We start from the raw sequence: 27,938 nt of genomic DNA, 5'->3' as shown, positions 1-27,938 counted from the left end.
ATGAACTTGAACAGGATGTTTGGTGTAGTGAAAGGAACCAATGCACATGCAAAATTGTCTATTGTCGGGAGTGTATGGGGCAGGTTAAACTGACCTAACTGTTATATATAAGTAAACAGTTATACGTTTAACACCTTTTGGCGGGGATGCAGACAACCTTCATCTACCATCCCATCTACAACATGTGTTAATTGTAAAAATGTAGTTTCACCACACATAACAAGTTAAGACACACAAGGATATACAAACCAAGTTTGTGCTGCTAAACCACGGGAAAATGGCCTACCCACAAAAGCCATTATCAAATGAAATAGATCTAATTACTGTGTTGAAACATTTCCAAATATTTCTGATTTTTTTTTTTTTTGTTTCACTCCAGCTGAAATCATGTATCATAGTATTATCAGTCCTTTCAAGTAACAGAAGTACAGAAAAATCAATGGAAAGGGACCAAAGTCATTTCAAATGAATGTATTTAACAGAACAGATATCAAACAGCAGCACTTCAAACAAACACAGTCAGGAGGAGAATGTGATGCAGCAATGACAAACAAAAAGTTATATTTATATTGCGGCTGAGAGAATGAGTGATTAACATACGAGCTGTGCTTCTTGAGTCATTTGGTTACGTAGCACAGAATAAACTTTAATTCAGTCATAACAGTAAAAGTTTACAGTGCCAGGATTGAATATAGACAATAATTTACATACAGTATCATCTTGACGTGATGAAGGCATACATTTGTATTTTGACAAATATTCTAGTTGTGATTTAGAACGCTAAATACAGAGTTTCCCTTCAAAGTGTTAAAACAAAGATTGCATAAATTATTTTTAAAAATTGATAAATGAAAGATGCATATTTTATTCTTTATTCTTTAGAGAGCATTTATATTGAAATACTGCAGCTTTTGGCATGTGCTTAGTAGAAGAGTAGAAATGAGCCATTTCCAAAGGACAGGGTCTGTTCTGTGTCAGAGAAATTTATCTGTAAGGAAATGTTCTGGATGCTTGGCCAATGAAGGAGTCCTGCTCAGACAACATAAAAGTTTTTCCTTTGTTTTTACAGCCTTACTGTCACTTAAACATCAACTGAATGCAATAGGAAAAAGCACAGACACAAATAACAAAGCAACAAAAAGAACATATGTACTGTCAATAAAATGCTGCCCTTTATTGGCATTCAACAACATTGGCATCCAAACAACAATATTAAAGATAAGACAAAGAAAACACAAAGGGTCCATTTAACGACTGACGCCTCAACCCTGTGGTGACGTGTGTGTGTATGTGTTGATGACACTCTAAAGCACACAGCTCTCATTGCAGTCAGTGGTGCTGTCAGCTGATCTCCTCTTCAGTTCCCTGCCCTCTGTGTGGGGGTGGACTGTGTTCCCCTGCGACCGGTGCCTTGGTTCCTGCAGCTGAACGTCATCCGACCCCTGTCTCCGCTCAGGCTCTACCTGGAGGTAGGCCCAAACACGGTGGTGCTGCGCCACTGTGCCGCTGAAGTCAATGACACGACACTCGTACGTGCCCTCGTCTGACGGCTTGACGCTGGACAGGCGGAGCTTGTGGGAGATGTTGCTGCCGGCCACTTTCACCACCTAATGAGGACAAAAGTAATATAATATAATACCATAAACCAACAACATAATTTAATGTTGCAAGCTAACTACACCTTTTTCTGAACTTTATAGAGTTAACATAGCATCCATCCATAAATGGAAACAATCTTGCAAAGCTTGCTGGGTAAGAAGCTTAAAAAAATCAACTACTTTGATATATTGACTGTGCTTTTTTCTAGTTGACAGTTGGTGCTAAATCAAACTCACACTAATTTTAGTGGCATCTTTGGACGTCTTCTCCAGGGGCACAACCTGCACAGAAATATGGATGAAGCATTAGCAACAGAAGGCTGATCAAGGCTGCACTTAAAAAAACAACAAAAAAAACAGTGGACATGTTTGATGTTTTCAGTGGGTTTTCTTAACAAAGTTTAGCTTCCTTGGATTTCAGTTCTGTTCCAGTTACCATTTTCTTTGGTGTTTGAGATTTATGTTTTTGTCTGCATGTGTATGCATGCTTATATGTGCATGTTTGTATGGGCACGCAGTCGACAGCACCAGGCATGTGAGCCTCTGAGCAGGAGAGTGTGTGTGTATGCAGAGGCACAGAGGTATTCTTTTGGGCATAGGTATGAATTATGCATGGAGCAGACAGAGATTTTGAAAATCTATTTCTCTCTCCGTGCCAATTATAGTGTCTAGAGGCACAACAGGGGAGCCTGAGTTCCCCCATGATGGGAGAGAGTCAACCTGTTCCCCCAGTGCTGGCAAATGCTAATCAGCAATTATCCCTTCGTTTCCGTGCCAGAGGGTTTCTGCCGTGGCTAATATTGCATTTCCCTCAGTCTGGTGGTATACAGTACGCTTTAGGTTGAGTTTGAGCAGTTCTGTCCAATAAAATGAACTGTAACCGCTGAAAAAGTGAAACCGCAAATGGACATAATAAATAAAAAAGGTTTAAGCTTGGAAGAAAAAATGTGGGTCGCTGAGTAAAAAAAGGTTTTGAATAAAATTATCACAAAAATGCTCTAACTGATATCATGAATAAGAAAATATCCATCACAAATTATGTTATGATAGGCTGCTTTTAAGGATTAACCATGAGCAAAAGTATCTCAATGATACAGATAATAAGCTCCATTTTGTTTTCCTTTTTACTGGAAACCACACACACACAAACAATATATTGTTTACACACAGAAATAGTGAAATGTATTTTTTCGAACATGGACGATGCACAAACACATATATGAAACTTTTCAGTTAGACCCTTTATCACCACCCAGGTGGTTCAAAACTTGCATATTGATTTCTGTGCGATACAGCAAACATTGATTGATCTTAAATTACTGTTAAACTCAGATATAAGAAAATGTATGCTGATTTCTACAGTGCCATTGAAGTAAATATTACTACTCTTAATGGGACACCAACTGAAAGAGAATCCCCTTATGAATACCTTGGTTTCTGGATAGATGACAAGCTGTGTTTCAAAAAACAAACTGAGGAAATGGTCTTTAAAAAAGTCTTTAAAAGCAAAACTGGCTTTTATAGAAATAATGCATGAAGAAAGAAAATTGTTCAGTCAACCTTTTTATCCGTTATGGACTATGGTGATGTAATTTATATGCACTGATGTAATTTATATGCACTCTCGATGCAGTCTATCATTTGGCCCTAAGGTTCATAACTAGGGAAGGCTTTAGAACGCATTATTGTATTCTACATCAGAAAGTTGGGTGGCAGTCGTTGGCAGTGAGAAGAGAACAGCACTGCATTCTATTTACATACAAAGCTCTCCTTGGCAAACTTCCTGGGTACCTTACATGTCTTATTCACTACAGTTACATTTCACACTGCCCTAGGTCCCAAGACTATTTGATCCTTGAAAATCAACATGTTAGCACTGAGATTTGGAAATTGCCTTATAAATATTACTCTCCGCACAAGTGGAACAACTTGCAGAAGATAGTAAAATTAGATAAGTTAATCCCTCTTAATCATTTTAAATCTCTTTTAGCTGACACAGGGCAGTGTAAATGCATGTGTTTTAATTGAGCTTTAACTTTTATGTGCATATATTGCTTTTTACTGCCTTAATGTGTTTTCATATTATGTGTTTTATTGCTTTTATATATTGCTTTTATTGTTTCTTATATTTTATATTACTTATTGCTTATCTGTTCATATTTGCTTTTTATATTTGCCGATTATGTTTATTTCTTCTTATATTTTATATTTGTATTGTAATCAGGGCATCCTTGTAAAAGAGAGCTTGCTCTCAGTGGCCTACCCTGTCTAAATAAAGGTTTGAATGAATGCATGAATCAGGGTTAACGTTATACCATTTCTTTTCTTTTTTTCTTCTACTTGGTGCACAATTTATTTGGCATTTTATACATGAACATAAATGCCCATATGTTACCTTATGTAATTATGATTATGATTGATGCTTTTCTTAGGGTTTTGGATATGTGTTACTAAATATCTTAATTTATTTTTGGTATTTGGTGCATAACATGGAAAGAGTGACTAACTTACTTTAAGCACCATACACACTCAGTCATCACACAAGTACGTTAATACATTCAACAACAAGAAAAAAACTTTCTTTTTAATTACTGCTTACATTATTAGTGATCTGTGCAGGCTTCTCTTGCCAGTCTCTGTGGTCCTTGATGTACCACCACTGAATCTCCAGAGAGTAGGAGGGAGAGCCCGCCCCGCGGAAGGAGCAAGCCATCTCTATATCCTCACCACTGTGCGTCGTGATGTCGTGCGGCACCTCTGTAAAGAGAGCTGGAGGAAAAAAAAAAAAGAAAAATTAAAGAAAAGTTGAGACAAATGATGGGTTTATACATCCCCAAAATGACAGAAACACAAATCCTTAAGATTTCTATTTCCAAGAGAGCTCAGTGACAACATGTAACGGGTGACATGGCTGCATCACACTTCAGCAAGAGAAAAACTGTGTGATACATGAGGACAAAGTGTCAGTAGCCAAGTAAATATAGCAATGGCAAATTCAGAAAGAAGGTATCAACTTGACAAACCAGAGCTACTTGTACCCTGATTATTTGGTAATAATTTTTAGGTATTATCCAACATGCATGATCAATTGCATTACATACTGTATATCCTGTAATAAGTAGAGTTCTGTAGTTTTTATTCCCTTTGTTTTTTCCCCTACATCTACATTTCTCATTTACATTTACAGTTTGAATAATCTTTTTAATCTGTTGTCATCATTTTACAAGTGGTGTAAAGAGGGCAGAACTGAATAAAACTGAATATATATAAACTAAAATGACAGGGTGTTAAGGACATTATTTATCTACTGTCGATGGTACAGCAGCCTGAACTGAACATTATACAGATATACTAATTTGTAAGTGTCATTGCACTTCAATCCCACACACAAGACCAACCACCTCCATAGAGAACATCATTTTCTCTCTGGATTGGCTTTCAGTAATGGTCAATAATTCATCATAACAGCACATTTCTCATCACATATCATCTGACTCAGAGAGTGTGAGTGTGTGTGTGTGTGTGGTGTGTGGGGGGAGCACTTGTAATCCTTCTGGTGTATAGGAGCTCAAGAAAATAGAGACGTCAACTGACCAAATGCTCCTTTATCTGTAAACACACATTCAGCTGACTTAAAACACACTGTAATTCATTGTTAATCCACTTCTACTCAGAATGGCGGAGAGAGACCGCCACTCCACAGCGTACCATCTGGTGATTGTGATAAAATAAAACAAAGAGAGACAAGACAAAAGAAAACATGACTCAGGTTGTTAATGGATGATACTATAATTGAGTTAAGGAGCACTTACAACTTGGGAGTTCCTTTAAAAAGCTCCCCCCCCCCCCCACATGGTCTGGAGTTTTAGATGTGACAAATTTCACTTGAATGCTGGAAGGATTTTGACTGCCAACTTTATGTTGAAATAAATATGGTCCATTTACATGATTACAGCTTTTAATCATTGCTACAATACTGTATATTAAGCCTGGAGAAGACATATAACTGATGGACACATTGAACCCCGATACCAGTCAGAAATGACATGAATTTAACCTTATGGTGGTTTTGCTCTTTTGTACAAATAACTTCTATACATGGAATCAATACACAATCAGCATACACACCATGCTGAGCTTTTATGTGATGAAATGTCATCTCATTATAGTCAGTTTAATGTTGCACAGGCAGTATTCATAAAGTACTGATTATTGTAATTATGATATGGTTAATATATAGTGAAAATCCAAGGTAATCTGCATTAATTAGATAACTGCCCATTTTAGTCATGTTTTCACAATCACCACAACAAATACACACTTCTTTCTCATCTTGGTCAACTCTTACATCCTCTCTCTCAACCTAAGTGACTGCATTAAATTTATATGAGCATATTTAGGCAAGGTAAGTTTATTTGTATAGCACATTTCAACAAGGCAATTCAACGTGCTTTACATAAACATAAAAGGCATCAAGACAAAATGTAAAAGCAACATAAGGCAAAATAATTTTTTTTTCAAAGAGTTAATAGAAAATAAAAATAAGCTAAAATAGAATAAAACAAATAAAACAGGAGAATAAAAGTTACAGTGCAGTGAAAGATATTAATAACCTGACGCACCAGATAGTTTGTTACACAGAAACATCTGAGAAGTCGTCCTTGGAAACTGTTTGGAAAAGGCCTAGGCACTTTCAAAAAATACTTGGCAGGTGATTGAATGAACCATCTGTCTATCACCGACTTACCTTGTGAGGCAACTGGATTCTTGCAAGAAACATCATAGGACGCTTGTTGGTCCACACCAAGCGGGTAGCTCCCAGTCCAAAAAGTGAAGCCAATGCAAAATACCTTAAACCTGCATTCTTTCTAATGGCCAGCAGGGGGTGACTCATGCAAAAAGAAGTCCAGTTGTATGGAAGTCTATGGGAAAATGACCCTACTTGTCACTTTATTACCTCAGTAAACACTTTCCTGATGAGTTTATGATCTCAATCACTAGTTTCAAGTCTTCTTCAATACAGCATGATATTCATTTAGTAAATTATGGTCCATTTACAGTAAAATAGACGATAAAGCAGGGTATGCTTTAAGGTGTGGCTACCTTGTGATTGACAAGTCGTTACCACAGCAATGTTGCTTGTGTCATATAACCATGGTGTAACCCCAGATTCACAATGTAGGCATAGCTGCCACTATTTCAGTGTGTTTTCAGTTCATGAAAGTTAATTGTAACATGTTAGTCACCTAAAAGTCTTTTTCAGTGTTTGGTTGTACTAAAAGACCCTCTAATGGGGTCGGCTGGTCAGATTTTCCGGGTAAGTACATTTTGTTTTAATAGTTTTAAGCCTGTTTTTTGCTAATGAAAATTAGCATTAACATTTTCATACTAGGGTCAGCTCCACCCTCTCATCCACAAATCAAAGATGGGATGGTCAAATCCCCAAACTCAAGGCTTCAAAACGGCAGTCCACAAACCAGTGGGTGACGTCACAATAACTACGTCCAAATTTTTTTTTACAGTCTAGCGAATAACTTGAAGCCTGACAAGATGGATTCTTGTGTGATCTTGTGACGTCATGATCTCGCAAATCCAGCTGTCTCGCAAGGTAAAGAATAGTCAAAAGCCTCAAATTTAATCTAATAAAAGGCAGTGGCAAACAGAAAAGTCTCAGCCTTGATTAAAAAGAACTGAGAGTTGCAGCAGACCCTAAGTTTTCTGGGAGTTTGTTCCAGATATGTGGAGCATAAAAACTGAAAGCTGATTCTCCAAGTCTGGATGGTTCATAAGGTAGCAGAAGATCAGAAATGTATTTTGGCCCTAAACCATTCAGTGCTTTTTAAACCAACAGCAGTATTTTGAAATCAATTCTTTGACAGACAGGAAGCCAATGTAAAGATCTGAGAACTGGAGTGATAAGATCCACTTATTTGGTTTTAGTGAGAGTTCGAGGAGCAGCATTCTGAATCAGCTGCAGCTGTCTGACTTGTAAAGACACCCTTACTGTAGTCAAGTTGACCAAGATAAAGGCATAGATATTTTTATCAAAATCCTGCTGAGAAATAATTCTTTTAATTCTTGATATATTCTTAAGGCAATAGTAGGCTGACTTTGTAATTGTCTTAATATGGCTGTTGAAATTCAGGTCTGAGTCCATGACTACACCAAGATTTCTGGCTTGGTTTGTGGTTTTTAACATTACTAATTGAAGCTGAGCGCTTATTTTTAATCATTCTTCCTTGGCTCAAAAACAATTACTTCAGTTTTATCTTTGTTTAATTAAAGAAAACTCTGGCACATTCAATTGTTGATTTGTTCAATGCACTTACTCAGTCATTGTATTGGACCATAGTCCCCTGGTGATGCGGTTATGTAAATTTGTGTGTCGTCTGCATAATTATGGTAAAATATTTTGTTGTTTTCTATAATCTGAGCCAGTGGGATCATGTGGATGTTGAACAGAAGAGACCCCAGAATGGAGCCTTGGGGAACTCCACATGTCATTTTTGCCTACTCAGATGTGTAATTACCTAAAGTAAACCCTGTCCTTTAAGTAGGATTCAAACCAGTTTAGTACAGAAAGTCCCACCCAGTTTTCCAGTCTGTCTAGAAATATGTTGTGGTTGAGCACTGAGATCCAATAATACAAAGACTGAAATTCTGCCACTGTCAGTGTTTAAGTGGATGTCATTGAAGACCTTTACAAGAGCAGTCTCAGTGCTGTGGTGTGGTCAAAATCCTGACTGGAAGACATGAAAACAGTTCTTTAGTGCTGAGAAGTTGTTCAGCTGTTGAAAAACATTTTCATTAATTTGACTTAAAAATGGGAGATTCGATATGGGCCTGTAATTGTTCATTAGTGAAGTGTATAGATTGTTCTTTTTTAAGAGTGGCTTGATGACTGCAGCTTTCAAGGCCAGTGGGAAGAAACCTGAGAGAAGACATGTGTTGACAATTTGAAGAAGATCTGAAGCCATGCAGTTAGAAACATTTTTGAAAAAGCCTATAGGCAGAATGTCAAGGCAGCAGGAGGAGGATTTCAGATGTTATATAATGACTGCTGAAGCCTCAACTTTTAAATACATTTTTGCACAAAATGACTGTGTGGACACACTGTGGATTTTGGCCCCTTTCACTTATATTGAAAGCACATTTGAAGGGGATCTTTTAATAGCCAGTATGAACAGGAGGAATGATTACAGTAGGAAATTTTCAATCATTTCAATGTTCATTTGGACACCTGACTTGTTTTAAGATAGACTTGAGAAATTGTGAACCTATTCTTTAAGGGAGTATTTGGAAGTAGTGCAACAATTAGAATCAAATACATTGTCAAGTTTCCTCAACAATACACAGAACCTGTAGAGCCTAATTTATTGTATTTATTAGGTGAATTTGTAGTTATTTATAAGTATTATAATTATTATAAGTATTATATTATATATATATATATTATAAGTATTGTGTATTTATTTGTAAGTATTTATTCTGATGATCTCTGCTGCAGCCTCTTGAAAGCTCCCACTTTACACAAAGAGTAAATATAAAAAGGCTTTACACAGTAAAATTCTTAAAATTCATTACACACACCCACACATTGAAATTTGAAGGAAGACTCCTACATGAGCGAAACTTTAACACATGATCTACTCACTCTGGAGATTTGACAGCAGCTGTTATAAAATAGTAAAAGGTCCTAGAGACAGTCTTTGGTACATGAAGTGTCATTACAAAGTAAGCCGTGACTTCTTTGCTTTATGCATAGATAATATTCTACGATAACGCTCTTTAAGAGCCTAACCCTGCAAAAGAGAGACAGGCGGGAAATCTTCAGAGCGGGTGAGCAGAGAGAGGAATCAGTCACTGCATCTGTAATTGACAAAGCTGATCCGGGGATGAACAGGAAGATGTAAGGAAAAGCCTGAGAATGGAGAAGCTGCAGAGAGGGCTTTGGTGCCATTTGACTGACTGAGCCCTCAGGAGTCTTGCCCTTGATGCACCGCTGCTTGCGGCTGGGCAGTGGCCTCATTTGTCAGGAGGAGGCGTACTGTAGGGATGGAGCCGCACAGAGGCCAATAAAGGAGAGGACGAGAAAAGAGAGGAAAAGAGAGAAAAGGACAAGGGCAGAGGTGAAGTGAGGTGAGTGTGGTGAGAAGAAAGCGCTAAGAAAGATCGATGGAAAAGTGAGGAAAAGTGATAGGAAAGGCTGAGAAGCTGAAAAGCAAAGAACCACACATACTGTACAATGATAAGAAAGAAAAAGACCTTTAGAAAGGCTTGTTAATACAGGAACGACAAAAAGTACCCTAAGTAGTTTTGACTTTGGTGATCCCTGACTTATCTTCTAGCACCACCAGCAGTTTGGCATGTTTTCTCCACACACTCACAGACAAAACCGTCAGCCTATGATAAAACACAGCCGACCACAATCAGAACGCTAAAACACCAGCAGCTGCTCAGATAATCAAAACTTCTCTCCAAAGTATTTTAGAAAAGAAACATCATTAAAACATCGCTGTGACCTGCAGGCTGACAGTGTGATAAAACACAGCTTTTATCATTCAGAATGATAAAAAAAACAAGCAGCTGCCAAACAAATTGAAATGTGACTCACTAGTTGCCTTGATGTGAGGGGAACAGATGATAAGAAGCACAAATGCTGTCCAAAACTTTATCAGCGTTCAATCCATAAGAAACAAAATCTCCAAAAGTAGTGAGAAATATTTCCTTTTTAAATCCATGTTTAATTTCAAACTGTTATACAGTGTTATTTGTATTATTATGAATTGTTCAAAGGCAGAGCCCTGTGGGACTGTAGGGGTATATTTTAACTCACTCAAAACCACAAATGCCAACCTCAAGGTGGCACTAGAGGAAAAGCCAGGGGAGCAAAAAATTCAGTAGGTTTGTTGCTCTGGAGACCATGAATATCTCTACTAACTGTCAATCCATCTTGCTGTTGAGGTATTTGATGATTTGATGAGATATTTCAATCTGGACCAAAGTGGTAGACTGACTGACATTTCCATCCCTAAAGCTACACCTCTCATGTGGCTAAAAAAATGGAACAATATAAGCTTTACAAAGATAGGATCTATTGCACAATTGGATTGGATTGGATTGTGCAGGTGTACCTCATAAACTGGAAAGCCATTGTATGTCTCATCTCAATACCCAACTTATTGCAAATGATTAGAAACAGCAATAATGCGGCTCATATAGCCTGATAATATTGTGTTGTTGGGCCCCTGGTGAATTTATATTGCACCCTCTTTTAACCACAACAGTGGACACACTGCACCTGACACTCGGGCTGTTCTTCTGCTGCTGCTGAATGCTGCCACTATATTCACACAGTAAAACACAGTGAAAATCAACATATTTACTAGAGTATATATCCCTGACATTCTACCGAGACAACAATTGAAAGCCACAATCAAAGCATTCAAAGACTTGTGTCTATTCTTACATTTTCAGCTGAGAAAAAAAAGGTGGCTCGATTATAAAGGAAAAACAAGATGTCTCCATATTTCATATTCAAATGGTTGGAATGTTTTCTTGAAAATTAAGGAGTATGCTTTTGTCATTTGGCAACATGGAGGTCCATTATGTATGAGCAGACAGCACTTGATGGTAAAAAACAGCACACGGTACACTCTAGCCACTGGAGACTATGTCTTTCTTAAACTTTTCCTGTCATGTTCTCCTCTATTATGCAAATTATCTTGAGATTGAAAAATAACAGATGAGATGCATTTCAGTCAAGCTCAGTCTACCTCTCCAATCCTGTTCCATCTGCATCCTACATTAAAATACTGACAGATACAAGGGCAGAGAAGATATTTTCTTCCTTTTTCTCTGAGGCCCACGTTAAGAAGCAGCTATCATCTAGAGCGTAGCGCATGCAGTTCTCACGGACCTGTCAGCTACAAGTGGGTCATGAGAGGTGTGTTATACAACACACGGCCTGAAGCTATTACATATAGAAACACACAGCCTGAAGGTATGGTAGTATGTAAGAACACGCAGCATAATGCTGTGATCAAAGTGAAAGCTATTAAAGGCTCTGATAACCTATTTTCTCAAACAGCTTCTCACAACAGTATGAATGATGAAATGCTACATGAATACATTATTTTCTGCAGTTTGAACAGTTTTCGTTATTTCACATGATAATTTTTGTACCACAGAGGTTGAATCATAATGACTCTTCAGATTGCCATGAAATTTGGTAAACACATTCATGTTCCCCCTAAGGATGAATTCTAATAACTTTGGTGATCTCCTGACTTTTCCTCTTTTACTCTGGTGTGGCTTTAGATGCTTAGTCTTAATTGAAACCTTGCAGAGAGTTGATTATTGTTATTAAAGCAGAGGTAAAGGGTGACATAATTTCTACATGCTACACAAGGAGCTGGAGATAAAATAACATACTTATAATTATTACAATAAGTACATTTAATATTTTACCTGGATACACAAGACAGTTGATACATTTTACTGCTTCCTAAGATTTCTTGTATCTTCTTCTTCTACTTTAAAAGTGAAGCCACTTACTCAAACAAATAGAAACTTCTACAGATAATGAGTGTTTTCAACTATCACCCTTCTAGGATACATTATTAAGACAGATGAAAGGACAGGAAAAGGAAGGAAGATGCTATATATATATATATAGTATAGATATATAAAGCAGACAAATGTTTGTTCAGTGTAATATTTTTGATTTCTGTGCAGCTCTGCATAACACAAAAGGAGACGAAACACGTTAAATGCTTCCTCTCTGATTTCTAGTGATTCTGCTGCACAGTGGGAGGCCTTTTCTAGGACAATTTCCTGTGGCACTAACTGTTTCTTAGATGCCACGGTAGACTGTAATCACAGCTGGCATTATGATTCACTTTCATCTGATGATGCATGTCTCTCCTAATGGCAGGAAACTCTTTCAGAATAACAAGGCAATCCAATCTGAACTGAGCTAGTCCAAGAAATTCAGAAATAGCATCTGAGGGAATGGTTCTGATCATTATTATGTAGTTAAAGAATCCAGAAATGATTCTGTAACATAACCAGACTGCGAGGAGCTCACAGTAGCAGCAAGTACCTACACAATATATACGGCAACTAGTAAGCAGACAATTATTTATAAAACATTACACAGTAAGGCTAAATCAATACTTGGTGACACAAAAGATAAATGTCTCTCAATCATTTGATTGCGACAAATTCCTTTCACTCTGATGCCACAAAGGGGGAATATTTTTTATTTACCAAGTCAACTCTAACACATCTTGAAACTGATTTCAGCAAAAACAACAACACAAAAGTTTTCACCTGTCTTTTTATGATTTCATGTCCAGAATTCTTCTTTTTATAACAGTATTAACTTTGCATTTCAGAAAGAACTGTAAATGTGTTTTGAACTGTCCTCCAAGTGAAAAAAAACATTTTAGTCTTTTTTTTTCTTCTTCTATATATCTTATTATTCAAGGCTGGCACGTCTTCTCTGAGATGCCTGATGAAGAGCATGGAGAGTATGACAAAACTTATCACAATGGCTTGTAACTTTGAACTTATGGTGCCAGAGCTGAAGCCTGGAATAGCAGAGAGCTTCACTGTACATAAAATATATGACCAAAACAACAGGAGGTGGCATTTCAATCATCTGAATTTTCTCAGTATGCAATGCGGGTGCTGGCACTTTTTTTTTGTCCTCATGATACAATATCAACAGCTAGCGGCAGAGACAGACAGCAGCATCTGTCACTTTGAACAAGCTGCGTTCCTACAGACGAAAAAGATGTTTGTGGAACACAGAGGCAAAGACAGAAAAACAAGATGTGCATATAGGGATTATAAAAGCATTTGTGAAAACACAGTCTTAATTGACTGAAATAGTGCTGAAATAATTACCTTATGACTCGGTTAGAGATGATGGATAGAAAACAAATTTTGATAATTGATTATTTTTGTCACTTACCAAGTAAAACATGTACACATTTCCTGTTCACACTTTAAGAAAGGCTAAGACAAGTAGTAAGATTAAGATAATAAGAGGATAAGAAGAAATAAATAAGTAATAATGTAATTGTTGCAATATTTCTATAAGTTTAATGTTACTTTATTACACTATTATACCTGCCCTGTTAGCATAATTTAGCTAAAGGAGCTAATGTAAGCCCCAGTGTGTTCCCAGTAAGCTAGTGTTAGCTTCAGTCTGAGTTAATGGGGCATGTTTCCAAAGCGTGAAAGGCAACACTCCACACACCTTGTTTGGAAGATGGCATCGACCACAAGCAGCAACTCTGGGCTTCAAACTGTTTCCAATGCAAACCATTCAGTGACGTTACACCTCGCTATGTCCGTCTTTATATACAGTCTACGGTTCATATCATAAAACCAAAACATTTATAGTCATAGACTAAGTAAGATTTCTGTCTTTGTTTTTTATGTTTTGTAGACTAAACAGTAGCATTGCTTAATTAAACCAAGTTCCTTATATTAAATAGGATTTCACATAATTTTGTGTGATTGTTTGCAACATCCTCTCTTCAATAACCTGCAATAGCTTTTTTAACCTAATTGCCCACTTGGGGGTAGCAGGAACAATCTGTAAACACAACATTGATATACTTTAACTTTTAGATTTAGTGGCATCTAGCGGTGAGGTTGCAGATTGCAACCAAATTTCTGCTGTTTGGTGCCAGGCAGGTAGCATGCAGTGGGTTCATCAAAGCCTTTTAATGAGAACAGCTCCCTGTTGCTGCTATGAGAGCAGTGAACCGAGTGAAGTGAATCAAAACAGTGAAGTTGTGGACCGGAAGACAAAAAAGCTTAAAGAAGATTCCTTAGAGTTGAGGAGAACTGCAGAGTTGGATGATGTGTCTGTCACTACAAGCAACCCCTCTGACATTAAACATAGTCATTTAATCTATTGTTATTATAAAACTTTTGATTATATCTGCTTTAAAAATAACCTTAAATGCATTTCAAAAATATATAAAACTCTTTTGCAATCACAACCAAAGTAGAGTATGAAGGGAGAATTAATGAATCTAGCTGAATCTCCACAGCCATCTGAAACCATAGTGTGAAGTCAAAGTTAAGACAAGGAGAGAGCTGCACGGGGAGTCCTTAAATACACCCGAGAGTCCAGAGTTACAGTAGGACAGGCTTATAGCAGCAAGGTAATTCCTGCACTTTCCCATTTTCCCAGCCAATAAGACCCCATTTCTGCAAACACAAGATCTTCCTAAATTTTCCACCTCTTTCTTTCTCTTGTTTAAATCCTTTCTTAGCTCTTTCTTTCTCTCGCCGTCTATCTTTCCAGGTCAGTAACATCTCCCACAAATCTCCAGCTCGTGTTGTTGAAAACACATTGCTTTTTAACTCTTCTATCTCCGTTTCTATTGCCCTTTCATTCTTACTTTCTACCTATTAGAGGTCTCTAATACCTCTTTTCTTCATGCAAGCCTCTTCTATACTCTCTCACCTTCCTTCCTCCTTTAATTCAGTTCCCCTCACTTTTTCCCTTCTCTCTACCTCTCTGAGTGGGCAGTCTGTGTCTGTTGGCTCTCTGGTGTCTAGCATAAAGAGGTGCTTCCAACACTCTGAGTAGCTCAATACATCTGGAGCCTTGCCCAATGACTCTGGCAGGTGTTCAGCATCTTGGGAGACTTCCTGTGTGTGTGCCCTGTGGCTTGTATTCAGCATACAGTGTGTGTGTAGATGTAGCTGTATGTAGCATTTGAAATGCATTTTAGAAGATGTAATGCGTAATATTTTCTAACCACAAATCAACCATAATGGTGTTGCTGAGTGTTTCTGTCACATGTTTTATGTGAGTCTTAATGCACAAGGTGTCCCTATCTAAGAAAGTAATGGACGAGGTGGAGGCGGAGAATGCCGTGATGTGAAGCCTAGATGGTCCTCTTAAATTATCATCCTGCAACATTTAACACACATATGGTTTCTCCCTCACATACACAGACATACAGAAGCACACACACAGACCAGTGTCTTCCAACCGCACAATAAAGATCAAAGGACAAAGAAAGAACTTCTCCCCAACAGATGCAGCAATTTATGGAAACATTTTCTACATTATGTGCTGGAAGCATTACAAAAAATCTACAGTTTATAAAAACTCTGGCTTCTACTTTCTTTCATGGTAGTAACAAAATGTGATTATTTTTACACTCTTTGAATCCCTATGTTGATCTGCAGGTTTTTTAGGGGCTGCACATATTTTTATTTCTATGTATACATTGTGTATGTTTAATTAAACAGTTATATGTGGCTTTGCAAGCACAAACTAACACTAACCTGCCACATTACTAGCAATGGCATAGTCACAGCCATATCAAAAAGTTGTGTAAATAACCAGCAGTCTTTCAGTTTGTAGATCTCTGTCTAATCACATAGATCCAAATAAGTATAAAGATTTTTTTCTGAATATGTTAAGAGTATTTTCAACCAAAGTGTAGAGGTGCTTATTCTACACAGTAAACAGCAGCCACAACAAACAGTTAAGTCAATTATCAGACAAAATTACTATATATTTTCAAGTGCTCTACTTACGGTTATTTTTCTGATAAGTTGTGATATTGCAATTTTTGATGTTTGTAGTGGCTGTATCTAAAAGACTAAACTATGTACAAAGATACAGTGACCAGACGTCCCGGTTTGTCTGGGATTGTCCTGGTTTAAGGTTGGATGTCCTGAGTCCTGACAAATATCTGTAAAAACACTAAAATGTCCCAGTTTTCAATATTCACAAGCAAATTGTTTTCACCACAATTAAAATAATAATTATAATTGTATACTTGTTTTCAGTGCTTACATAAACATTTAGCATGTAAGTTAAAGTTATTTTTATGTTATAGCCTATGAAGTTATTTATAGTCCATAAAGAGATTTGTACTTTTTGTTTTAAAAAAAAAAAAGCTGGCAGAGAATGTGTCACAGTCAGCCATTTAGCCAGCAGTCTGCACACTGAAAAATGCCTTGGTAGATTTTGGGAGACAAAACATAATTTTTCATCTGCTGAGGTGTTGTCCATGGTGTTGAAAGGTGTGCTCGGTAGGTGTGCTATGCGCTGAAATAACTGTCCCCCATCCTGATGAAACCGCCTATGGTGCCTGCACAAGCGCATACATGTTCGCGTGCCTGAACGTGCAGCACACTTAAGGGTCCCGGTTTGAAAATATGGTCACCCTATACAAAGATATGCACATCCACAAAACTTCAGTGGGTAGGGCTGGGCGATAAAACGATAACAATAATCATCTAAATATAATTTTCCTCAATAGAAATATAACAAATGATCCAGTGTTTCCCCTATAACTGTACAGGCCTGGTGGGCTGCCAGGCCAAAGAAATCTTTTTTTTAATGCCAAAAATAAACATTAATTCAGAAATCAATAGCATTTGGGGGCCTCTCTGTGCGGTGCTGTTTGTGAGTTAAACTCTGTGTCATTGCCCGAGAAACTCTTGGTAGCGTAGCTCCATTTTGAGGAATAGGGCAGTGGGTGTAGCGAGTGTGTAGTTGAGTGAGTGTATGGTTGAGTGATTGGCAGAAAAGACACGGCAAATGCGAGCAGAGCAGAGGAAAAGGTTAGCAGTAAGTCGTCAGTCTGGCAGTAAATGTACAGTACAGACTACAGTGTGTCAGTTAATAAACGCTGCAGCTTCTCAAGACCAAGAAAAGTCATGTCTGTTGTTTCCCCAACTGCTGGAAAAGTGAAGGGGTTTAGCTCCAAAGTTAGCAATAATGGGTTAGCCTGACTTGACGACGCTAAACAGAGAATGGAGAAATGTCTGGCTGCTGACAGACAGGAGGTGCAATCAAACCCCATATCATCCCCTTTGCTTTATTAAAGTCAATACAATACAATAACCCTATGGCTTGTCAGTCTCCAGCTTGTTAATGGGGTTACAATATGCTTCCTGACACTCTTTCAGTTTCACCCTTCACTAATGGAAACGTTTCTTCACTTGTCTGTCAAGAGCCTTGTTAGAGTGCTTTCATGGAACTTTGATTTAATTGTCTGTCAGAGGTTCTGTCTCAAGTGTGCAGAGACAGAGCGTCTGTTGCTTTCCAGAACATGAGAGGTGAACTTTTCAAGACTTCTTGATTTCTCATTTAAATGAAGCTTATAATATAAGTTGTGATGACGTCAAATTTCTTCAGCACCCAAATGAATATTATCCCTCAAAACTTCCACACATTTTTTTCCACATGTGCTTTTCCAGCACATACCTCACTCATTTTATGCTTCTCACATAGAGGGTCTGTAAGGGTAGGAATCTTTGGGAATCTAATGATTTGATTGTATTCAGATTCTTGGTGTCGTGATTCTATTCAGAATCGATTCTCAAATTCAAAACCTATTCTTGACTTAGTAAGTGATGATCTGTATGATCTTGTAGGGTTGGGCGATACGGCTGATAATAAATATACAGTATATCACAATATTATATATCACATTATTGTTAAAATATTTTTCAGTATCTATAAATTTGATTGATTAATTATAGTATTTATTACAGTACTGTTTACTGTGTTATGCTTTACATCAGAAAAAAACTATTCACGTTTAAAACAAAATTTTGTTAGTTTTTAATCATAATTTGCTTGAAATCAGTAGACTTTTGTAAAACTACAACACATACGATCATACTGTCTTGACACAATCAAATCATGCAGGGCCCTGATAAATGCCCCGCCCTCCTGCCTCTCCCATCCTTTTTCCTCCTCCTCTCGGCTTTATCGATCTGACAGTTGTCAAATTGCCTCTCGGTTTGCTATGCAGGCGCCCTCTTCAACCTGCCTGTGAAACACGACTTGTTGACAAACAGAATGTCTCCCAGCCGGCGTCAAGCCCTGACAAGCCTGCTCAGCACACATCTAACTGTTTCCTGACTTTAATCACAGTAGCGTCACCAGAAATCAATCCCATAACCTTGGTAGAATGCTAAATCAACACAAAAGCTGACTCCACTGGTAAATTATCATGGCCGCCAACAGGCAAAGTGAAAACATTCACTTCTGAAGTGAATATTGACTTCTAGGGAAATCTGAAGCACACTGGGTTGTCTCATATATAATGCTGTATAGCTGGCACAGAATAACTTTGCTTGGCTTGGCCTTTTCTAAGTATAGATTTTCATAAAGATGGTACTGTCAGAGCCGTCTTCCAGCAGAAGCAGGGGACCCTTGTTTGAAGATGCAAGTACAGTACATGCATTTTTAAAATGGTCCTCCTTGGAATTTTTCACTATATTGCTCTTGGAGCAGTGATAGAAGTGAGGCCACGAGAACGCAGAGGCGGCTCCTTGCTATCCACCAAAGACTCATTAAAAATGAAACAGGGAGAAAATAATGAAAGAAAACTATGCGGTGGAGGATTTAAATATATAAACAAATGAACGTACACTGCTCAAACCCAAAAGACACCACTCTTAAATATTTTCTCATTTTAGGTCCCAGGCAAAATGAGAGGGATAAATCCAGCCTGAGTGCCAGTGTGAGGTCAATCCATCGATCTTCTTTTCCTCTCTGCCTCTCCCTCCCTGCAATACTCTGAGCTTGAGCTGTTTGAGGATGACTAAATTACAGAGGGCTTATTAGCATGGACGAGAAGCAAGTGTGACATCCGTATCTTTGCTTGTCCGTGTGTGTGTGTGCTTGTGTGTATGAGCAAGAGAGCGAGACAAAGAGAGAAAAGCTTGCAGTGTAAGCTTGTCACCAACCCTGCAAGCTTCTCTTTTTCTTTGTCAAACCTTTCCAGGATAAGGTTGACTATATTTTTCACGCTGTCAACAAATCCCATGCAAAAAGCAGAACCAACGATGTGTCACAAAGTACTTTCATTAAGTCAATTTGTTCCTACGACAGACAGAAATCTTTAAAAATGGATCACAACTATTTTATTTTTAAAAAGGGCCTGGTAATTTTCTAAAATTGCTGGGCAGGATAGTTTTTAGTTTTTTAGACATTGTATGTGGAACTGACTTCAAATAAACTATAGTGCCCATGATAATGAAAGAACATGTCAACAGAGCTGCAACGTCAATTAATTGATTAGTCGATCAACCGAAAATTAATCAGCAACTATTTTATTAATGGAATAACTGTTTTAGTCATTCAAGTCAATTCATTAACAATGGAGGAATGATCTATATCTGGCTTTGGCTACACAGGCAATACACGTTTCTTGGTTTTGGTCTTTTCAGTGTGATTTGTTGACAATAAGAAAAATATAGAACATTGCCTTTGATTTTTTACTCTCCTCTTAGTAAGAATGGGTAAATAATATGGTAATTAATTTGTGTTCATCTTTTTTTCAACTTGAATTATTCTAATGTTCTAAAAGACTTTACAAATAATGGAAGAATTTAGAACACATGTTGTATATATGCATGAAATCAGGAACTTTGTGCCAAAATGTTATATGTATGTTACATACTGTACCTTACAGTCATGTAAAAGGTGGTGAAAGAATGAGACACAAAGGGACATTTGAAGTTAAACACTAGTAGCTGTGAGAATTGTGAAAATCCTTCTCGGGGTTAAATGCAAACATTTTTTCACCTGAAAAGTTGCCACCTTACGGGGACAGCTGAAATCAGGGTCATTAACTCAATGCTTCCATTTCAGTCACATCCGCAGGGCACTGAAGAGAAGAAATGATTCATTGGGAAGAAAAAAGGACAGACGCTGTAAATACCAAGACATAAAAAAACAGCTAACATCATAACTTCCACCAAGGTGAATGTAAATAGCCCGTGAACAGAATCTTTCTGGGAAGAGGTATTTCACTAATTTGATGAATGGCTTTAATAATCAGGGAAGACTCACGGGAACGGTGAATGAAACAAGAAGAAGCTCCTGTAATAAAGAGACCTACTGCAGATATTTATCTTGATCTTAAAACGCTTTAATCCTGCATGCAGATAACTAACTAGTGAGAGTTATGTTTGGTTTAGTTTGATTAGTGAATATGGGAAAAACATTCAAATGTCGCAGCACTGGTTTAGAAACATGTTTTAAGTGTTCACGTAATTCCAATGAAAATGATGTTATTTAGCAGCAAGATTAAGTCAGTTTTATTTAGTGATATAGTTATTTTCATTAACATTAACACTGGCATGTTTATAATGTTGCTATATATTACTTAAAGTCAAAGATGAGTCAAACATTATGTCTGCAGCTCTCAATACTACTATCAACCTGATTTCAAGAGATTTCTATACAGCAGTTACTAGTGACAACCTGTAACTAAATGTGTGAAAAACACAATAACACTGATAAACAAAAATAAGTAGTCTGGGAATTTGCCAGAAAGTCAATAATGCTGTATTTGGTTCAGAACCAGCGGTAGGGCAAACAGACAGCAGTCTCCTTAGGGAAATAACTGCTCACTGTGAGACCTTCAGCCGCCATTCAAGGTGGAAGGTAAAATAATGAAATAAGAATGGAGCCGGTAATCAAGCAAGCAGCTGTCTGCCTGTTGCTGCTGATATTCCAGGCCTGCGGAGTGAATTTTTCATAGCCCTTGAGACAAACAAGCCTCAGAGGCTATTTCTGCATGTGTGTGGCAACATGAAGTAGCACGTGTTGTTGACAACACATACCGGGGCTTGGAGCCATTTTCAGGAACGCACACTATCTGGAGTCCCCAGAGATGTAAGATAACATCATGTTCTGATTGACTATGTTGCCCTTGAGAACCTTTAAGTGATGCTGTGTATGTGTTCATGAGATGGGACAGTTAAGCACAGCAGTTACCAAGTGAGTTTACTATAAGTGAGATCATATAAACAGTTCCTCATCACAAATGTACTGTATATTCTCCATCCTCTTGATTGAAAAAAAACTGTACATTATTTGCTATCACTGCACTTTTTACTGAGCAGAACTGAGCAGGTTATCCAGGTGAAGCTCTCTCTGTCCCTGGTGTTTACTGCGTGCAAAGAGATAAGGGCCCACACAAAGCTCACTACAAAGTGTCACAGTTCGGGGACGATTTCCTCCCTCCTTTTTTTAGTGGCAAGTGATTTCACTTCTCAAAGACTTTTCGCCTATGGCAAAAACAATGCTATCTGCTCCCTTCGGTGATTCAGGACAAATTTTAAGAGCTCAACCTGTTATGGCTGGATCAGTTAGTGAATTTTGATAATCACTTAATCTTTTCCATGATTTTTTAAGCAAAAAATGCCAAAAATCCACTGGTTCCATCTTCTCAAATGTGAATATATTTAATTTTTTTTCTGTCATATGTGAGGGTTAACTGATCATCTTTCGGTTTTGGACTGTTGGTCAGACAAAACAAGTAATTTGAAGACATCACCTTGGGCTATGGGGAAAATGTGATGGGTGTTTTTACTCTGTTTATTTTTATAGACCAAAATGAATTTATTATTGGAGATAATAATCTGCAGATGAATCGATAATGAAAATAATTACTTTTTTTAAAGCAAAGAGACAAGACTAAACATTTGGCTCTTTTATATGAGTGTTTTGTATGTTGGGCTGCAACTAACAATTATTTTCATTATCGATTAATCTGTTTGTCCATAAAATGTCAGGAAATAGTGAAAAATGGCCATTAAAATTTCTTAGACAGTGATGTCTTCAAATGTCTTGTTTTGTCTGATCAACAGTTCAGAATCCAAAAGATATTCAGTTTACTGTCAGGATGCAAAAAAACCTTCAGATCCTCACATTTGAGAAGCTGCAACCAGTAAATGTCACTGATGATCAAAATAGTTGCTGATTAATTTTCTGTCAATCGACTAATCAGTTAATCAAGTAATCATTGCAGCTCTAATTGTCTGTATTCTTAATTAGATAAACCTTAAATGAAAGTTGATACTTTATCAACAATGAACTCTGATCAACAAATTTGATCCTGATGTTGAAAAAAACCCAAACTGAAAGTAGATTACTTCCTCTAAAAAAATATCTCTGGAAATACTTATTGTCTTTGGAAATTTTTATTTTATTCCTATGGATTTCACAGAAGGATCTCTTATACTTTTTCAACCGTGGGTCATGAGATCACTGTGTCACCAGAGGAAGCAGCTGTCAATTCAAGTTCCGACATGTTAAACTCCTGTCTCCAATATCCTCTCGAGGTGAGCACTGATTCAACCATCCTTTCGCTCTCCTGCTCTCTCCTACTGAGCCTCCGCCAGCACCCTCTGCTGTGACAGCATGACTGTACAATCTGTTGCCCCCCCTCGCACAGTCAGAGCTCCATTAAATTGAAAGCCAATGCAAACTGCCTGGGCTGGCCGTCCTCATTAAGAGGACACCAAGCAGAGGACTGGCAGAGGATCCCAGACACTTTGGAAGCCTAATGAATTGGTACACGCCCCCACACTGTGAAAGTGGTACGCTCAAGATGGATAACAGGATGAACACTGCCAAAGAGCACTAACATCGCAATGTCTTCCGCTGGAAATGAAGTGTTTGGAATTGATCATGAAACCACGCGCGGGGTCATCATTATCATTTTTTGTTCCTCGCCTCCTACAAGGACAAAACCCCCCCACACACACAAGAACACACATGCACTAAACCTTCGGCAGGTGAGCAGCGAACTTACTCTGACACATATAGCACACAATGAGGTGAAGTCAGTGATCCACCTAACCTGGTCATTTGTCTTCACACAGAACGTATAATTTTGCGTTGCAGGTGATTCGATTTATGCTTCAGCTGAAGTGGAAATAGGGGTACAGGGGCCAACCGGGCCCAAGCCAGATGCACTTATCTGAAACAAACGAGTCTGGGCTGAGTATAACAAGCACTCTCCAGAACAGTGCATCCACCATCTCTGCTCTACATGAAGGCTCAGCTCCCCCCGCTTGCTTGGGCAATTTATCAAAGAGACCGATTTTTAAAAAAAAACTCTGTACTCTTTTTTTCGGGTGGTGGAGCCATTGTTGTTCAAAAGTGAAAATACAAGGCTTTTATTTCATTCAAGATTATTTTTTGAATTTGGTATTGAAAACCTGAACAGCCCGTTTTTCAGAGGAGTTTTCATCCTTTTTTAAGACTCCACTCCCTAAAGGCTTTACTTCTTTATGGCCAGTTTGAGACATGGAGTTGGAAAGAGAACACAACGATTATAGCCAATTTTAATTAACTCCCTCTGGGAGAAATGCTACTAATTCATTTTCTAACCTGTCCAAGACAGTCAATCCATTTGGAAGTGCTGCACACCGGACTCATTTATAGTGATCGAGCTAAAGCTAACTTGCTAAGCAGAAAGGACTCAGGGGACAGCTAGTGAGACACAGTGATGAAGTGGTTATAACACACTTTAATTAGATAACAGTAAATCTATGTTTGGAGCTGCTAGAGAGGTTAAATAACTTGAAGGTAAAAATGCCAATTACGTCCCAAAAAAGCTGACACTGATATAAATAACAAAATTAGCAGTTGTCTGAACATTATGATTTAACAAACAATAACATATTCAAGGATTTATTCACCTACAGCATGAAACTGTGGTTTCAATCACTATTACCTGTAGGTGAAAATATATACTATATACTCATATACTAATATAGGACTAGGATAGGAATATAGGACACAAACTAATCTGTCACTTAGCGACCCAACAAAGCCCTGAACAACTGTAAACTCATACTGTTATTTGTTTCAACAAGAGCTATCCAGCTGTGAATATGAAATATGGTAAAGGTGCTACAGTACAGTAAGAGGGCATCCAAAGCTTTCACCCACCTCTATAAAAAGCACATAGCACAGCACAGATCCCCTCTCTCATTTGGGCGCCTACAGGAGCAGTAATTTGTCTTAAGAACACTGAAGGCACATACCCTTGTGCTTTTTTTTAGTTTTAATGGTTCACCTTGGCTTGCATCATCTTACAAGTTGCCATTTCATGAAACCTTCAGCCACATAGGCAGTATGGTTTTTGCCTTATATGAATGATGTATTATTTAAAATACAGTTCTCATATAGAGATCATATTCCTGCTTTCTATAATTCTCTACAAAGTGTCCTAAAAATGAAAGGTATACTATGCAGGATTTGTCCGTTGGTGTTTATAAACACAAAGCATTCAATGTTGGCCCCTCCAGAGCACCAGACTGAGAGAGAGAGAGAGAGAGAGAGAGAGAGAGAGAGAGAGAGAGAGAGAGAGAGAGCAGCAGTGGTCAAGCGAGCTAGAGAGTGAATGAAGAGAGGAAGCAGCGCTGGTGAAAACAAAGCCGTGAATCAGAGAAATTCAATGTTTTTTTCTGATTGTTTCACAGCGGTTACGTTCTAAAGCACAAATAAACACACCCAAGCCTGCGGGAAGGTGCCGCATTACTGGATTTTGTGTGAATTCAGAACTTCATCCTGTCCACTGTGGCCTCTCTGCCCTGTGTGTGTGTAGCTCAGTCCCCCCCTCGGTCAAGCAGACACACAGACCTGCAGCTCTTTATACATCCATGATACGGAGACAGAGAGCAGAGCGGAGCAGAGGAGAGAGACAGAGACAGTGATGTAACCTGGTCGCCATGCTACATGTCCCAACATCACACCCTGTGTGCTGTTATTGGCTGGGGGCTACGCACCCACTGCCCAAAGGCTGATGCCCAGAAACATCATGAACACAGCAAAATAATAGGAAAATACAGGCGGAGGGCAGAGTCTCTATAGATACATACTGTACACAACCATACACTTCTGGTGGGTCATAAGTGATGATTGAGAGGGATTATTTTTGTATGAGTCTATACATTGTTTTTTAAGAAAATCCTGCACAGTATGCCTTTAAGTGACTGCTTTGCATAGAAGATAGCATTTTAACTCTAACTAGCCTAGACCTAAATCCTAAATGGGACTGCTGGGTCAAAGAAGAGTGTTCGTGCCAGGAAATGCTGGTGGTTTGAATCCCTGATGCGGCAGGGTTAAGAGTTATCGCTGTTAAAGTGTCTGTAAGCAAAGCACTTGACCCTCATATAATTCAGTCTTCAGTGGCTATGAGGTGTGATCTTATGAGTACAGTATGTATGCAAAGCTGGGCCTGAAAAAGTTCATCTGTTCTGTGTAAAGTTGATAATATTCCCTTTAATTCACTTGATGCCAAACAACGCACAAAGCTTATTTTAATTTTAATCAGGTACAACACCGTTCAGCTCATACAGGTGAACAAAGAGCTATTTATATCCTGAGAGACCCCACTGTAACAGTCATAATCCTTACAAAATATAACTATCATACATAATGGAGGCTGTACTGTAGCTATTTGTTTAGCTCACCTTATTAAAGCTGAAGTTAGTCCATCCCCTGATATTGCATCTGTACAATTTTTATATATGAGTAATTTTAAATGAGGGAATTTCTGCAGAAATACGTACACACAGCATTCTTGAACACATAATGACCACCAGCCTCTTGAAGCTCCCGTTTGCCGGCTGAAGCAGCTTAATAGGCTACAGTTTTTTTTTTTTGAAGTCCTTCATGAAGCGCCTGAATTTGTCAAGCAAGATGGGTTGTGCTGACATTATAATGAATCAATTTGAATGCAAAATATGAATGTGGAATGTGTACACCAGCTCTTAATAAGTTAAAAAGTTATTTCTTCTATTTAAAGCTTAATCAGCTTGTACTGTATTCAGCCACTTTCATGTGGACTCATTAAAAAATAATAAAAGTGCGATATTCATACGTTTAATTAAGGCTGATAAACACACCGTCAGGTATCTGAACTAACCACAGACAACAATAAGAAATAGTCGTCTATTATAACAAAAACAGAATAAAGAGATCCCCACCAGAACAATGTTTACTGAACCCCACCCAGTCACCCCCCATCAAGAGTGAATATAATAATATTAATGGCTTCTTGACCTATAAAAACTACTAGCTACTACAAACAGGGGCATAAAAAACTTACCATTTCCAGAGATGTGATTGTCCACCTCACTGTGTCCGACGTTGAGAGCTGCGTTAAGTTGAATGTAAAGTCCCGCGTACTGTAAAATCCCTATTATCACTCCAAAGGCTCCCATTGCTTCAGCCGGTGTTTCGAGCAGTAGTATGAAATTGTCACATTAGGTGGAGAGCATCGATGAAATATCCCCACCGACGCTGAGTAGCCCTCACAGACATAAAGCTGAGACAGGAGGGGGAGAGACGCTGCTGCTCCACTTGCCTCTGCGGGAGGAGATGATGCGGCCAGCGGAGGCGGAGGGAGAAGCAGCGGGGAGACAGGTGCAGCGGCTCACACCGGGAGTCAATTAGGCGGAGGGATCTCACAGAGACGTTATGGCCCGTTTTGAATCCTGTTAACTCAATCCAGGCAGTGACATTAAGAATATAGCTTTCAAGAAATCTTGTACAATCTTGAAAACTTGTACAAATATAATATAGAAGGAGGGAAACACCTCTGTCACTGTTGTTTGTTTTCACACGGTTAGACAAGGTTATAAGCTAATACAGCAGCAGGTATGAGAATTGCTTACAAGTTTTAGTTGAGAGGTGAAAGGAATAGTTTGACCTTTTGGGAAAATATTCGCTTTTTTGTCGGAAGTGAGATATATTTTGTTTGTTTAAAGGTGCAGTGTGTAGAATTTAGGCATCTAGTGCAATGGACTTGGCAAAAATGGAATGTAATGTTCACAAATATGTTTCAATTAGTGTATAATCACCTGGAAATAAGAATCGTGTTTTCATTATCTTAGAATGAGCCCTTTATATCTATATGGCCAGTGCAATATTTTTATTCCTATGATGGCTAAGTCATGACCGACCCTACTCTGCCTGTGATTGGCTTACCCTGATATTCTTATCCTAATGCTAACCAGTCTCAATCCTCATGCCTAAACCTAACCAACCTAACCAACGAAGGCAACGAGTACTAGCCAGTCAGAGGCAGAGTAGGGCAGGTGATGACTTCACCATCCTAGGGGAAAAATGGCACAGGAGGCGGGCCCTCTTCCATGGAGGCCGCCATGTTGCACCGCCATGTTTCTACAGTAGCCCAGAATAGACAAACCAAACACTGGCTCTACAGATGGCCTTTTACATTTTTCACGAGTTTCACAGCCACCATAGGTTCTCTTACACATAAGATACCACTAAATCCTACACACTGCACCTTTAAGCTGTACAAAAAAGGTTATTGTTGTGAAGGCTCACACATTTGTTGTTCACTTTGATACAGAAAATCATGACTAAAGCAGGTGAGGTTCATCCAAGGCTTGTTAGTCACCCTGCACAGTCAACAAAATCCAAACCTTTTTGTATCAAGAGTCCTAAAGAGTGGCCGCCGAACAGTTCTTGCAACCATAATACTATATGCATGTATTTTT

The 27,938-nt window shown here is 38.3% G+C and overlaps 1 protein-coding gene across 1 annotated transcript; it reads right to left on the bottom strand.

Annotated features, from left to right (window-relative positions):
- Positions 1–456: 456 nt before the first annotated feature.
- Positions 457–27,139, bottom strand: vstm2l (V-set and transmembrane domain containing 2 like). Its single transcript, XM_067587868.1, has 4 exons — positions 26,522–27,139; positions 4,198–4,367; positions 1,836–1,880; positions 457–1,607 (listed from the first exon to the last, which is right to left on the bottom strand). Exons 1-4 carry the CDS (start codon positions 26,634–26,636, stop codon positions 1,305–1,307), a joined length of 633 nt encoding a protein of 210 aa, XP_067443969.1. The 5' UTR covers positions 26,637–27,139; the 3' UTR covers positions 457–1,304.
- Positions 27,140–27,938: the final 799 nt, after the last annotated feature.

The sequence above is a fragment of the Thunnus thynnus genome, chromosome 4 (assembly GCF_963924715.1).
Source record: "Thunnus thynnus chromosome 4, fThuThy2.1, whole genome shotgun sequence".
Lineage (NCBI taxonomy): Eukaryota > Metazoa > Chordata > Actinopteri > Scombriformes > Scombridae > Thunnus > Thunnus thynnus.
Note: the sequence above shows the minus strand (reverse complement) of the source record. Positions and strands in the feature narration are given on the sequence as shown.